The sequence below is a fragment of the Salmo salar genome, chromosome 04 (genome assembly GCF_965601325.2).
Source record: "Salmo salar chromosome 04, fSalSal1, whole genome shotgun sequence".
In the NCBI taxonomy this organism is placed as follows: Eukaryota; Metazoa; Chordata; class Actinopteri; order Salmoniformes; family Salmonidae; genus Salmo; species Salmo salar.
The window spans coordinates 54,596,912-54,611,356 of NC_138294.1; the positions used below are offsets into that span (position 1 = coordinate 54,596,912).

At 42.0% G+C, this 14,445-nt stretch overlaps 1 protein-coding gene across 1 annotated transcript in view; it reads left to right on the forward strand.

Moving 5' to 3' along the window:
* Positions 1-12,667, forward strand: part of LOC106603309 (oligophrenin-1) — a 41,418-nt gene extending 28,751 nt beyond the window's left edge. The window contains exons 23-24 of the mRNA XM_014196824.3: positions 8,386-8,434; positions 8,771-12,667. Of these exons, the coding sequence (XP_014052299.1) occupies positions 8,386-8,434; positions 8,771-8,782 (61 nt within the window). The 3' untranslated portion in view covers positions 8,783-12,667. The remainder of the gene's footprint in view (positions 1-8,385; positions 8,435-8,770) is intronic.
* The last annotated feature ends 1,778 nt before the right edge of the window (positions 12,668-14,445 follow it).

The window sequence follows — 14,445 nt, forward strand, 5'->3', positions numbered from 1 at the left end:
CCTCACAGGGCACAGTATGCCGGAGGGAGGCCCAGACTCCCCCGCCACTGCCGGGGGGGTCATAAGCAGACAGGATAAAAAGGGATGTTCACATGCCTGTCTGACAGAACCTTCAGGAGGAATGAAGGGTTGGGTCCATCCAGTAGCACTCAGAACTTACTGAAAGAGCATGGAGCTCACCCACCCTCTTCATGGAAGTAATCACTACCAAGAAAACCACCTTCATAGAGAGGTGTTTCAGGGAGGCAGACTCCAACTGTTCGAAAGGCGGCTTTGCCAAGCTGCGAAAACCACATACAGATCCCAGCTCGCCATTGAGCTGGTCCGAGCTGGACATAGGCGACAAACCCCATTCCTAAACCAGGAGACTAAGGGATGGCACCCCTTGGTCTCCAAATACCCTCTCAGTGTAAAGGCTGCCAAGCCCTTATCCAAGCGAGACTGCAGGTATTGGAGGACATACTGCACCCCGCATGACTCGGGCACAACCTCAATACTAGTGCACCAAGAGCAGAACAACCGCCAGCGCAACTGGTATGCCGCGGTTGTAACCAGCGCCCTTGCGCTCTGCATGGTGTTCATTACACCCTCCTGTAGTCCTAACATGGACCATTGGTGCCGTTTAGTGGCCAAGCCCACAGACTGAGGCGATGCAGCCTCGGATGCCACAGAGTTCACACGACCTGAGACAGCAGATCCGGTCTCAGGGGAAGTTGCCAAGGTGTCCCAGACAACAGGGACAGGAGAAGGCTGAACCAGGGTCGTCTGGGCCAGTATGGGGCCACCAGAAACAGACGATGCTCTTCCATCCTGGTCCTGTCCAGCACAGCCTGGATCAGGGGAAAAGGGGGGAATGCGTAAGCTCCAGCTCTGGCCAATCATGAGCCAGAGCATCCAAGCCCAGAGGCCCTGGTGGCTCCCGACATGGAGTACCACAGGGGGCAGTATCTCCACCCCAACTGAGAGAAAGGAGTGACAGCGCCACCTCAACAATGCCCTGAGGCACTGTGCGGTCACCCACAGCTGGCAGTGACTGTGGCGCTTTTGGTGCAGCTGGTGGAAGTTGAACCACCGTTGATGAGGCCGGAGATGGAGCAGGCCCAGGGAAATCAACAACGAGGCCGCCGTCAGCAAGCCCAATATGCGTTGGCAGGTTAGGGCGGATATCACCCGCCCCTGCCGAAAGTAGTCGAGGCAAGATAAGATCGCCTAAACCCTTCTGGTGGGCAGGCGTGCTCTCTGAGTCCAGTTCCATGCCAATGAAGGCCACACTTTGGTGGGCGTCAGACGACTCTTGTCATTTACAGTAATGCCCAGCCCACCGATGTGTGTCAGGAGCACGTCTCTGTCTGACAGAACCTGGGTCCTGGTCGGTGCACAATCAGCCAATTGTCCAGGTAATTGAAGATCAACAATCCTCGGGACGTGAGAAGTGCCAGGACAGTGTCCATGCACTTGGTGAAGGTTGCAGGGTGCCAAGGAGAGGCTGAAGAGTAGAACTATGATTTCGTAAGCCGTCCCTTCGACGCGAATCAGAGGTACTGCCAATGAGCTGGGTGAACAGGAACATGGAAGTACGCATCCATCATGTCCAGCGTAAAAAAAACCACTGGTCCCTAGACACGCGGTCTGGGGACAGTATGTGGAACCTCAGTACCTTCAAGTACCTATTGAGGTTGCGGAGGTCCAGAATCGGCCGAAACCCTCCGTCTCTTTTTGGGACCACAAAATAAGTGGAGTAGAGCCCACCTAGCTGTTTTGATGTCTCAATCCTGCAGACGACACCCTTGTCCAGGAGTGAGGAAATCTCCAGCAGCAGGGTTTTCTTCAGGGGGTCGGCCACCGTGGTGACGCGAAGGCCCCTGAAGAACGGAGGCCGGCACCGGAATTGGAGTCAGTACCCCTCGAGCATTGAGGACAACACCCATGGGGACTCCACACACTCCTCCCACTTTGCCCTTTGAGACCGGGAAAAGCGGCCGGGGAAGGGTGTGTCAGGGGACCTCCCGGGGCCCGACTCTCCTCTAGCGCCCCGAGCGCATGGGTCCCCCAGGCACGTCCCTATGGCGGTGACGGTTGACACCTGTCACAAGGGGAAGCCATAAGCTCAGCCAACAAGGCCACGGAGCAGGGGTCTGACGCCCTGGGAGAGCTTATGTCGTGACCAGCCCGGAGGAATAGGAACCCGGTGAGGGATAAATTACCCAGTACCTCTGCAAACCCAGGGGAAGACCCCTGTGGGAAAAACAGGCAGACAAAAAAACAGCAACCAGGTAATGGATTTGATTAGTGTTTTTTTGTTTTTGTTTTACGCCAACTGCGATTTTACCTAGCAGGTTTAATATCCAAGCAGAAAACAAAAAACAGCACCGTATGATGGAGTAACTCTGTTAAGGAACTCCAAAGTTAATGTCTCAACATAGTGGCAGCCCACCACCATACTCTTACATTCTGCAGAGAAAGAACAAAACAAACCTGTAGGGGAATTAGCAGAGAACCCATGTAGGGTAATTAGCAGCATGTTACAGCATGTTAAAGCAATTCACAACACACAAAACAAGCCAGTCGGCAAGTTCTGTAAGGTAAATACAGTTTGTGGCAGCAAGAGCCACCAATATATTAATAGATGCACACAGAGTCGTAGTGTAACACTAACGAAACACAAGCACGACAAACCACGGGTGGAAGATGCTGATCAACCGCACGCAGCGAGTGGAGTACTCAAGAGGAGGGGCTGGTCATGTGGCCAGCTTCTCCAGGCTGTAAACAGCCAGTGAGTATACTTCTACGCATGATATTACACTTACCAGTGACTTACCAAGCGAACTTCAGAAAGTTTGTACATCAAACCGTACGGATGTCCGCCGAGAAAATGAAAGAGAATGTGTGTCGCGGCCATGGGGTCTATATATAGGGGCGGACCCCAGCTGTGACACAGGTGTACACGGGAGTAAATCTGTAAATCCTCACCTCGGATGTATCCCTCCACCGTGGAGTGATACCAATATATTGGAGTGATCCAATATAGTGAAACATAACAATTGTTTTCTGCCCATTTTGTTTATTTTGATACAAAACCAAGCATCAAATCACATTTTATTGGTTAAATACACATATTTAGCAGTTATTGCGGGTGTAGCGAATTGCATAGCCTACCCTCCCCTTAACCCTTTAGACTCGTGGGAATTGACCTATACAGATATGGATAAATATAAATGTTTTGTACAGAAGAATATGAAATGCATAACAATGGTAGCAATTGAAAGGGAACACTGGAGATTATGGGGGAATTATCAGACCAAATGTGAGGACACAGCAGTTCACCTGACACAAAGCTGAATCCAAACATTACACTGTTGATTTTATGTGCATTTTAGAGTTACTGTACATTGACATATTTATTTATAACGAAATCTGAAAATGCTTTGGATACATTCAGTAACATGATAAGAATATTCCTGGAAAATGTGTTGTAGGTACAACATAAGACAAAATAATTACAAGGATTTGAGTGAGAGGACTAACTGGTGTCTCCAAGTGGTCACACACTTCTCCAAAGTGCGCACAGTTCCTAAGTCATTTCAATGCCCTTTTATGGCTCAAAGAACAGTCTTCAACTATAAGGTGCTGTTTTGAGCTCTCCTAGCCTTGCTGTTATGGAACTTGAGCAAGCACACTTGTATTAGTTTTGTTTGGAACACAACCCTGCATCCCTGCCATCACATAATTATTGTTGTTGTTTACGCAATCCAAAGTTTTAAAATACGATACATCAGTGTTAGGCTTTCACAATGCAATTCAGAGAAACATAACGTAATTTTGGTGCGGATAGAAAGGAGTCATGAGTGCATTCAGGTGCGTGTGCCGCGGTACATTTTCTTCACAGTAGACAAACATGATTCTGTTCAGAACAACCCAGGGTATGATGCCATGTCATCTTGTAACTGTACATCAAACATAGTCATCATTAACATTGACACCGTATATGTTTTATGACATGAAATGTGAAGTTCATATTTCGACTCACGGGTGTTTGACTTGCTCATGTGACATCAGTATTTATAATCCTAAATGTCTCATCTTTTAAAATATACTGCTCAAAAAATAAAGGGAACACTAAAATAACACATCCTAGATCTGAATGAATGAAATAATCTTATTAAATACTTTTTTCTTTACATAGTTGAATGTGCTGACAACAAAATCACACAAAAATAATCAATGGAAATCCAATTTATCAACCCATGGAGGTCTGGATTTGGAGTCACACTCAAAATTAAAGTGTAAAACCACACTACAGGCTGATCCAACTTTGATGTAATGTCCTTAAAACAAGTCAAAATGAGGCTCAGTAGTGTGTGTGGCCTCCACGTGCCTGTATGACCTCTCTACAACGCCTGGGCATGCTCCTGATGAGGTGGCGGATGGTCTCCTGAGGGATCTCCTCCCAGACCTGGACTAAAGCAGTCTGTGGTGCAACGTGGCGTTGGTGGATGGAGCGAGACATGATGTCCCAGATGTGCTCAATTGGATTCAGGTCTGGGGAACGGGCGGGCCAGTCCATAGCATCAATGCCTTCCTCTTGCAGGAACTGCTGACACACTCCAGCCACATGAGGTCTAGCATTGTCTTGCATTAGGAGGAACCCAGGGCCAACCGCACCAGCATATGGTCTCACAAGGGGTCTGAGTATCTCATCTCGGTACCTAATGGCAGTCAGGCTACCTCTGGCGAGCACATGGAGGGCTGTGCGGCCCCCCAAAGAAATGCCACCCCACACCATGACTGACCCACCGCCAAACCGGTCATGCTGGAGGATGTTGCAGGCAGCAGAACGTTCTCCACGGCGTCTCCAGACTCTGTCACGTCTGTCACATGTGCTCAGTGTGAACCTGCTGTCATCTGTGAAGAGCACAGGGCGCCAGTGGCGAATTTGCCAATCTTGGTGTTCTCTGGCAAATGCCAAACGTCCTGCACGGTGTTGGGCTGTAAGCACAACCCCCACCTGTGGACGTCGGGCCCTCATACCACCCTCATGGAGTCTGTTTCTGACCATTTGAGCAGACACATGCACATTTGTGGCCTGCTGGAGGTCATTTTGCAGGGCTCTGGCAGTGCTTTTCCTGCTCCTTTTCCTGCACAAAGGCGGAGGTAGCGGTCCTGCTGCTGGGTTGTTGCCCTCCTACGGCCTCCTCCACGTCTCCTGATGTACTGGCCTGTCTCCTGGTAGCGCATCCATGCTCTGGACACTACGCTGACAGATACAGCAAACCTTCTTGCCACAGCTCGCATTGATGTGCCATCCTGGATGAGCTGCACTACCTGAGCCACTTGTGTGGGTTGTGGACTCCGTCTCATGCTACCACTAGAGTGAAAGCACCGCCAGCATTCAAAAGTGACCAAAAACATCAGCCAGGAAGCATAGGAACTGAGAAGTGGTCTGTGTTCCCCACCTGCAGAACCACTCCTTTATTGGGGGTGTCTTGCTAATTGCCTATAATTTCCACCTGTTGTCTATTCCATTTGCACAACAGCATGTGAAATTTATTGTCAATCAGTGTTGCTTCCTAAGTGGACAGTTTGATTTCACAGAAGTGTGATTGACTTGGAGTTACATTGTGTTGTTTAAGTGTTCCCTTTATTTTTTTGAGCAGTGTATATAGTCCTCTTAGACCATTTTCACAATGACGATAGCAAAAGGACATTTTCGACAGGTTCTCGAGAGGTATCCATTCTCTAGAGACAATACTGTTGTGTAAACTTGTGAATTTATCACGTCTCGAGCACTACCTCAAAATGTTTAGATATGTATGTCAAAATGTTGAGATATGCAAGTAAAACTGTGTAAGTCAACATTTTGAGATAGATCATACGAATAGAATGTTTTTTAATTTGTAACATTGTGTGGTGATTTCAAAGGTGGCACAACAGATCCCAGTGTGGTGGTATGACTAATAAACCAGCTGTAAATAAAAAATGTTTTATATGAGCTATGATGTGAATAATGTTTTTTATCCGGTCATATGGTTTAAAAAAAAAAAATCCTGAAAAAACCCTAGGGAGGATGAAAACATTAACATCCTGTCAAACAAATCATGAGGCGAATCAGTCTAAACAACAGTGCTTTTTCCCTCTTTTCATCGCTTTTGTGTCAATATTTTTTTTTAAACCAAATCAAAAGTGCTGGGGCAAATGCCTGCTCGCCACACGTTTACCAGCAGCCCACTGCAGCGTAGATAGATGGAAATCGCCACACAATGGCACAAATGATGAAACGCAACCTTTATTTTTGGGTGGCGGGAATGGGCTTCCATATAAATCAGCTCAACATCTCAACTCCCGGTGAATTATACCCACGTTTTCAGTTGCAATTTGCTTTTGCCCCATGAAGCCTAATGATTTGCATGATATTGATCAAAATTAAGCATGTTTTGTTGTAAGGTAGGCCTACAGTACTTTTATATTCGTATTAGAGGGGTAATCATTCATTTTTGATAGGCTAGCATTACTTGTTGAAGAGATTTTGTTAGCTATTAGTAGGCTAACTCTGTGCTTTTGCCTTGAGGCTAAAATGTAAAGTGTAGAGACAAGAAAATAAACTATTTTTAAAGGGGAATGGAAACACATTAGGAAGTAAAGCTAAGCAAAGAAATTCCATCCACTAATACTAAACATGTGCATTTAACATAGAAACATCTCTATTTTTAAGATTTTGATAATGAACCAGGTTTATTAGAGGTATGGATAGCACCATCTTGAATTGTAGTGCCTGTAACTGTATTAAGACATAACCTATTTAAAACAAGTTGTTTCATTTGATTACAATTATTTACTCTCTTTTGAAGCCTTATCAATAGTGAATATAATCTAGCTTATTGACAACGTTTGGCATGTCCATGGCTCAGACATGGCAGACATAATTCAATTTACTATAGGCCTAGCCCCTATATCAGTGTGAATGCTATGTTTAACAGTATATTTCCATATTGAAGCCATACAATTAGGCTTCTTACATGTTCAACATATTTAGAAAAGATGGGATAGGCCTACATACATTTTGTTTTTGTAGGCTATTTTTAACTTACTAGCCCATAACGTACTAACATTCGAATTGGAGTTGATTCCAACGCAATACATAAGACTGTAAATACACAACTTCAAGAAACCACATATTTAGTCATGGAACACGTTCCGATTGGTCAGTGAAGGGTCAATCCTCGACACATACAACTTGTTTATTCATCAAAACCCAGGCCTTTCGTGCCTCTCATCTACTGTGCCCATAATTCCAGTTGTAAAAATATTGAAAATATTTTTGATACCCCTGAACCTATAGTGCTACCGCCAATGCTAAGATTTAACATTGCGTTAGGTTTGTTAAAATAGAGCCCTCAGTGATGTTGTGTTTTCCTGGTGTCAGGTGTGACCTGGTAACTATGAGTTAAACCTTGAAAGAACCACTTGAGTTTCAGAATAAATAAAGCTCAGGCACCGATGGGATGGCTGCTGTTTTGTCCTAAATTTACCATAGAGGCCAACCTCAAATGTCAAATGATCAGTAGTCTCAGTGACCGTTTGGTTCAAATCCAGTAAATCATTGTATGCTGTTACAGGTAACTACCAAGATAAAGGAAACACCAACATAAAGTGTCTTAATAGGGCGTTGGGCCACCAACAGCTTTAATGCACCTTGGCATAGATTCTACAAGTGTCTGGAACTCTATCGGAGGGATGCTACACCATTCTTCCAGAAGTGTTGTGTTGAAGGTGGTGAAAAACGCTTTCTCAGGCTCTGCTCCAGAATCTCCCATAAGTGTTCAATTATGTTGCGATTGGGTGACTGAGATCCATGGCATATGGCTTACATCGTTTTCTTACTTATCAAACCATTCAGTAACCATTCGTGCCCTGTGTATGGGGGCATTGTCATCCTATGGGGTCATTGCCATGGTAGCCAAAATATTGGCCTGCCCAGAATTTTTATACATGACCCTAAGCATGATGGGATGTTAATTGCATAATTAACTCAGGAACCACATCTGTGTGGAAGCACCTGCTTTCAATATACTTTGTATCCCTCATTTATTGAAGTGTTCCTTTATTTTGGCAGTTACCTGTATATACAGTAATGATAAACTTCAATCATCAATTATAAGAGTATTTAATTATTAAATAATAATTGTATACACAAGCCAGGCGGGTAAAGCAAATGCAGAATAATAAAGTAGAGGGATGTTCTTTGAAGCTGACAGGTTAATGTAGACAATAGTTTTGCTTGCCAACTGTAACTGTTGGAGAAATTCTAAATGTATTTTTTAAATAATATTGTATCTGACATTGTTGCTTATTTCATGTTTAATTGGTTGTTCTGCTTTCCTCATGTAGCTCATCGGTCTCACCACCAGCATCTACTTTACTCAATGTGAAAGAGGAGGTATGATGTCCTGTGATTTCACGCGCCCCCCCCCCCCTCCCCCCTCCCCTCTTACACTTTCTGAACAGGCAGACAGAGGGAGAGTAATGGTTTGACTGAGCTACTGCAGAAGCGATTTAGAGCTAGTTGAGATAATAGCTCAGCTTCATACGTACAGTATACCTGGAAATGGGTTTCAAGCACATGTTACTGGTTTGAAATAGGCCTTGCTAAACTTTTATGAACTATGAATTTGGCCCATAAACCAGAAGTAAATGCCCGGGTCCTCTCCACATTTGTTTTTTAAATAATTTACTTTCCCCTTTGTAATCAAAACCACTCTTTATTTTCTCTTAGAATTTAAGTTGATGAGTCTGTTACCATGGCCTCTACTCCTGTCACTGAGCTGTGGAACTGCAGTGAGTATCTGGACACATACTGTAGTGGAACAAAGGAAACAGAGTGCATTTTGTCCTGTCAGTGGACACCCTCCTGCTTGTTGCTATAAGGGACCCAATTAACATGCTGTTTAATTTGTGATAAAGGAGCTCCAGTCTAGATATTAAAAACAATCGGTTTATTAAAGGAGGCCTTTATATGTCTCTGTCTGATCCAAATCTTGGAGATTTTGGCAGCTGGATCAATATTTATACATTCTATGGGCCCGTGTAATTTTAACAAAAACAATTTACCTGTTAACTAAATGATGTAATGTTAACTAAATGAATCCTGGTCCATGTGGCTAGTTCCAGTATCCAGTTATCTGACTTTTAAACTGCTCGAAAACAAGCTACTGTAGCTACCTAATACCATTTGGATTCACATACATGTAGGCTATACTATAGTACCCTACTGTAACAGGTTGAAATGAAAGCAAGTGACTCGGTTGTTGCACAATAGTGTTAACTACTGTAGTATCTTAAAGCAAAACGGAGAGCCTAAGGTGCAGATTCTAAGTCTCAGAGGTTATTTTACTGCTGCCGTTTAATTCTTTGTTACTTTTATTTTCAACTTTTTACTTATCTATTTTTTACTTAACACTTATTTTTCTTAACTTCTTAAAGCATTGTTGGTCAAGGGCTTGTAAGTAAGCATTTCACTGTAAGGTCTACACCTGTTGTATTTGGCACGTGACAAATAAACTGTTATTTGATTTGAGTTATATGATAGGACTGTTGACTATACTCCTTCTGTTCATGATGCACTTTGATGATTGAAAACAGACCACAGGAATTCTGATGTGCTGAATACCATAATTAATTTGGTTAAGCTTAAGGTTAAAATCCTACTATACCAACCATGATAGCAAATAGTAAGTAACGAATAATGATCCACTCTCTGTCACACTATGTTAGATGCATTTCACTGTTAGAGAGAAAGTGTCTCTGACAAAAAAATCACAACCATTCCCATGTTCTTAAGAACCCTTAAAGCTGGAATCCCTAAATTCGTAGTGGTGAAACTGCCATGTCCATTTGCAATATTACAACAACAAAGACACTTCAACAACCAACACAGTTTTTTCCCCCCCTTCGGACATCATTGCACACACAATAGAAGAGCACAGTATGTACAACGACTTGTTTTTACCACGATGCTAGATGCTACTATCCTCTTCATAATCAAAACAAATAAGATATGTGCCTGGGGCGACCATTGATGCTGTTTCACCTTATGCAGATCTCAGCTTTAAGAACTCGTAACTAAATTATTTTGGATAGTGGAAGCCAAATTAGCACTGGTTTCTTTGAAGGCTCAGCAGTCCTAGTTTTTGCCATTATTATTTTGTTGAAACCGATGGTTGGCATCTCTCCATTTCCATTTGGGTACTGTCATTCATACAACACTCCAACATGAATGTTTATTAAGTAGTGTCATGTATGTAGTGTGACTAAGACCATCATTTACAGTTGAAATCGGAAGTTTACATGCACCTTAACCAAATACATTTAAACTCAGTTTTTCACAATTCCTGACATTTAATCCAAGTAAAAATTCCCTGTCTTAGGTCAGTTAGAATCATCACTTTATTTTAAGAATGTAAAATGTCAGAATAATAGTAGAGAGAATGATTTATTTCAGCTTTTATTTCTTCAATCACATTACCAGTGGGTCAGAAGTTTACATGCACTCAATTAGTATTTGGTAGCATTGCCTTTAAATTGTTTAACTTGGGTCAAATGTTACAGGTAACCTTCCACAAGCTTCCCACAATAAGTTGGGTGAATTTTGGCCCATTCCTCCAGACAGAGCTGGTGTAACTGAGTCAGGTTTGTAGGCCTCCTTGCTTGCACAAGCTTTTTCAGTTCTGCCCACAAATTTTCTATAGGATTGAGGTCAGGGCTTTGTGATGGCCACTCTTTGGAAGTATGCTTGGGGTCATTGTCCATTTGGAAGACCCATTTGTGACCAAGCTTTAACTTCCTGACTGATGTCTTGAGATGTTGCTTCAATATATCCACATAATTTTCCTCCCTCATGATGCTGTCTATTTTGTGAAATGCACCAGTCCCTCCTGCAGCAAAGCATCCCCACAACATGATACTGCCACCCTCGTGATTTTAAACAGTTCTATATATTTTTTTCATCAGACCAGAGGACATTTCTTCAAAAAGTACGATCTTTGTCCCCATGTGCAGTTGCAAACCGCAGTCTGGCTTTTTTTATGGCAGTTTCTGAGCAGTGCCTTCTTCCTTGCTGAGCGGCCTTTCAGGTTATGTCAATATAGGACTCGTTTTACTGTGGATATAGATACTTTTGTTCCTGTTTCCTCCAGCATCTTCACAAGGTCCTTTGCTGCTGTTCTGGGATTGATTTGCACTTTTCGCACCAAAGTACGCTCATCTCTAGGAGACAGAATGCGTCTCCTTCCTGAGCGGTATGACGGCTGCGTGGTCCCATGGTGTTTATACTTGCGTACTATTGTTTGTACAGATGAACGTGGTACCTTCAGGCATTTGGAAATTGCTCCCAAGGATGAACCAGACTTGTGGAGGTCTACGATTTCTTTCTGAGGTCTTTGCTGATTTCTTTTGATTTTCCCATGATGTCAAGCAAAGAGGCATGATTTTCCCATGATGTCAAGCAAAGAGTTTGAAGGTAGGCCTTGAAATACATCCACAGGTACACCTCCAATTGACTCAGATGATGTCGATTAGCCTATCAGAAGCTTCTATAGCCATAACATCATTTTCTGAAGTTTTCCAAGCTGTTTAAAGGCACAGTCAACTTTTCAACTTAGTGTATGTAAACTTCTGACCAACTGGAATTGTGAATTATAAGTAAAATATTCTGTCTGTAAACAATTATTTAAAAATTACTTGTGTCATGCACAAAGTAGATGTCCTAACCAACTTGTCAAAACTATAGTTTGTTAACAAGAAATTTGTGGAGTGGTTGAAAAATGAGTTTTAATGACTCCAACCTAAGTGTATGTAAACTTCCGACTTCAACTGTACATAGTAATTACATTGGCAGGTAGTGTGCAGTGTACCCAGTGTGGGTACACAACCTACATAGTACCAGCAACTGTTATACCGGTTTGCATTTCAAAGACTTGCAAATTAATTCACAATGGAGATTACAGTGTCATTTTTAAGAATGCATTATATTATGAGGGGAGGTTTATGCAAAGCTAGTAGGTATTAAAATGTCAATGTATCACAGATGTGAGGACTGTAATTTACCTACCTGAACTTTAGCACTATAACTTTAGCAACACTTACTATGAAGGAAACTATTTTATCTAACATGTTTATAACCACCTTTTTTGCACTTAACGTGGGTCCTTTAAAAAATATATATTTTCTATCTACATTCGGATAACTTGCCTTTATTGATTTAATTTAATTGATTCATTAATGAATGTTTCATTTGTGGAATGTTGTGAAAATGACATTTTAATACATCTTTTAAGCAGTGAAGGGAATTGTTAAGAATCCTGGGTTGTGTGGAAGGTGATGAGCATTTTATTTTGTTGTCTTCAATGATTTCTGTCTTAGAATATTTTGTGAAAGATTGACAGCGCAGTTAAGATCTTGTCATTAGAGTTCCCAGAGGTTTTTCATCTTTAAATTGAGTGTCAACTCCCATTTTATTTCTGTGAACATTTGAACCATGAAACATATACATTTTCTTGTATGTGTCTGACCTGCTTGACCCTGTCTGTAATTTGTTCTTACAGGAACAACAACTGTATTCATTTGTTTTTGTATGAAAATTGTATGATTTGTATAAAACCAATATGCTCTTCAATGTCCTGGCATTTCTTATCTAATGTTTACATTTTCCTTTTCTTTATCCCTTATATGCATTCTGTAAGAGTCTTCCAAGAAACATTTCCCATGTATCAGCATGGTTAAGGAAAACATTGAAAAATAAAGTAAAAAATTGTTTTACTTTCCACTCTGTCTCAATAACAATGAAAAGTGGAATCAGAATGGAGCAATAAGTGGAGCAAAAGGGACGAGTGTGGTCATATCCAAATCCCTATAACACAAAAAAACAACTATAACTCAGATCCAGGGCAAGATAATACTGTATAAAAAAACAGAGATTTGGGAGATTTAGATGAACAGTGGCAATGATACATGTAGCAGTACAGCTTGGTACTGTAGCCTGCATAAGGCCATTCATTATCTTAGATATTGTACTGAACACGTGAATATCATCAGTCTCAAATATCAACTGGCCATAAGCCAGGTCCTTCCAACAACATATTTTCAATATATCATATGGTTAAAAGTCACACACATTCCAAAATATACTTGGCCTTCTGAAGTTCTCAACTTGGGAAAAAACAAAAAACAGGTTGAGTCTGTTATCAATACTGATAAGTCGTGTTCACCTTAAAAAGTGGTGAAAGAAAAGTAATTATTTAAAGGGCAGGATTGTATCAACCAAGATTCCTCTCAGAGTTTTCAGAATGTCGGGGAATCAGTTCCTTAGGAATCCAGGAGAGCCAGCTTCTGTTTTTAAAGATCCAATGCAACTGTAATTATCTCAATATCAAATAATTTCTGGGTAACAATTATGGTCTCCTGAGTGGTGCAGCCATCTAAGGCACTGCATCTCAGTGCTAGAGGCGTCACTACAGACTCTGGTTCGATTCCAGGGTGTATCACAACCGGCTGTGATTGGAAGTCACATGGGGAGGCGCACAATTGACCCAGCGTTGTCCAAGTTAGGGTTTGGCCGTCATTGTAAATAATAATTTGTTCTTAACTGACTTGCCTAGTTAAATAAAATAAACCTTACTTGTGTTTGTTTTCAATTAAAAAGGTGAAAAATAAACAAAAATATCTTCTTAGCGAAGGTACATTTCTCAAGAAAAAACTTTGCTAGGACTGTCTGGGAGTGGTCTGAGTGGGGAAGGGAAAACTGAAAACTAGCCGTTATTGGCAGATAGGTTTGGAACTCTCTTTCTTATTGGTCTGTTAACTGATTTACCACCTTCTGATGTCACCAGGCAGCCCAAAACTCCATCCCACCAAAAGAGGCTGAATGTTTAGGCGGTCTTTTCAAACAGCTCTTACACTAAAAGGGCATTATCACAATTTCACAATTTCACAGTATTATTTGTAGTGGAAATTTCAGTACTGAGAGAGACTTGGACAATTATTCAATCATCTTTATTCAACATCGATTAATTATTGCAATAATGAAACCGTCGACCGCACACTCTAGGTTGTGTTGCAGAGAGCTTAACTGATAATGAAAAAACAGAGCTCTTATATAGGCCCTAAATGCTCAGTCGGTCATTTCTACTGTTCCCATAAGCCACCTTGGTCCATCTCCTGGTTATCTGCAATGGATGTTGTTTTACTTCCAACCTGGCTTAGTTTCCCAGATGCTAGGAAGATGAGACCAGTACGGAGAAAAAAATGTATGAAATGTATGCATTCACTACGCTCTGGATAAGAGTGTCTGCTAAATGACTAAAATGTAAAAATGTAAATGAGACATTGATCTAAACTCTTCCAGGCTATCTCTATCTCGGGTCACACACACCACATCTTGTCTATAGAATGCCA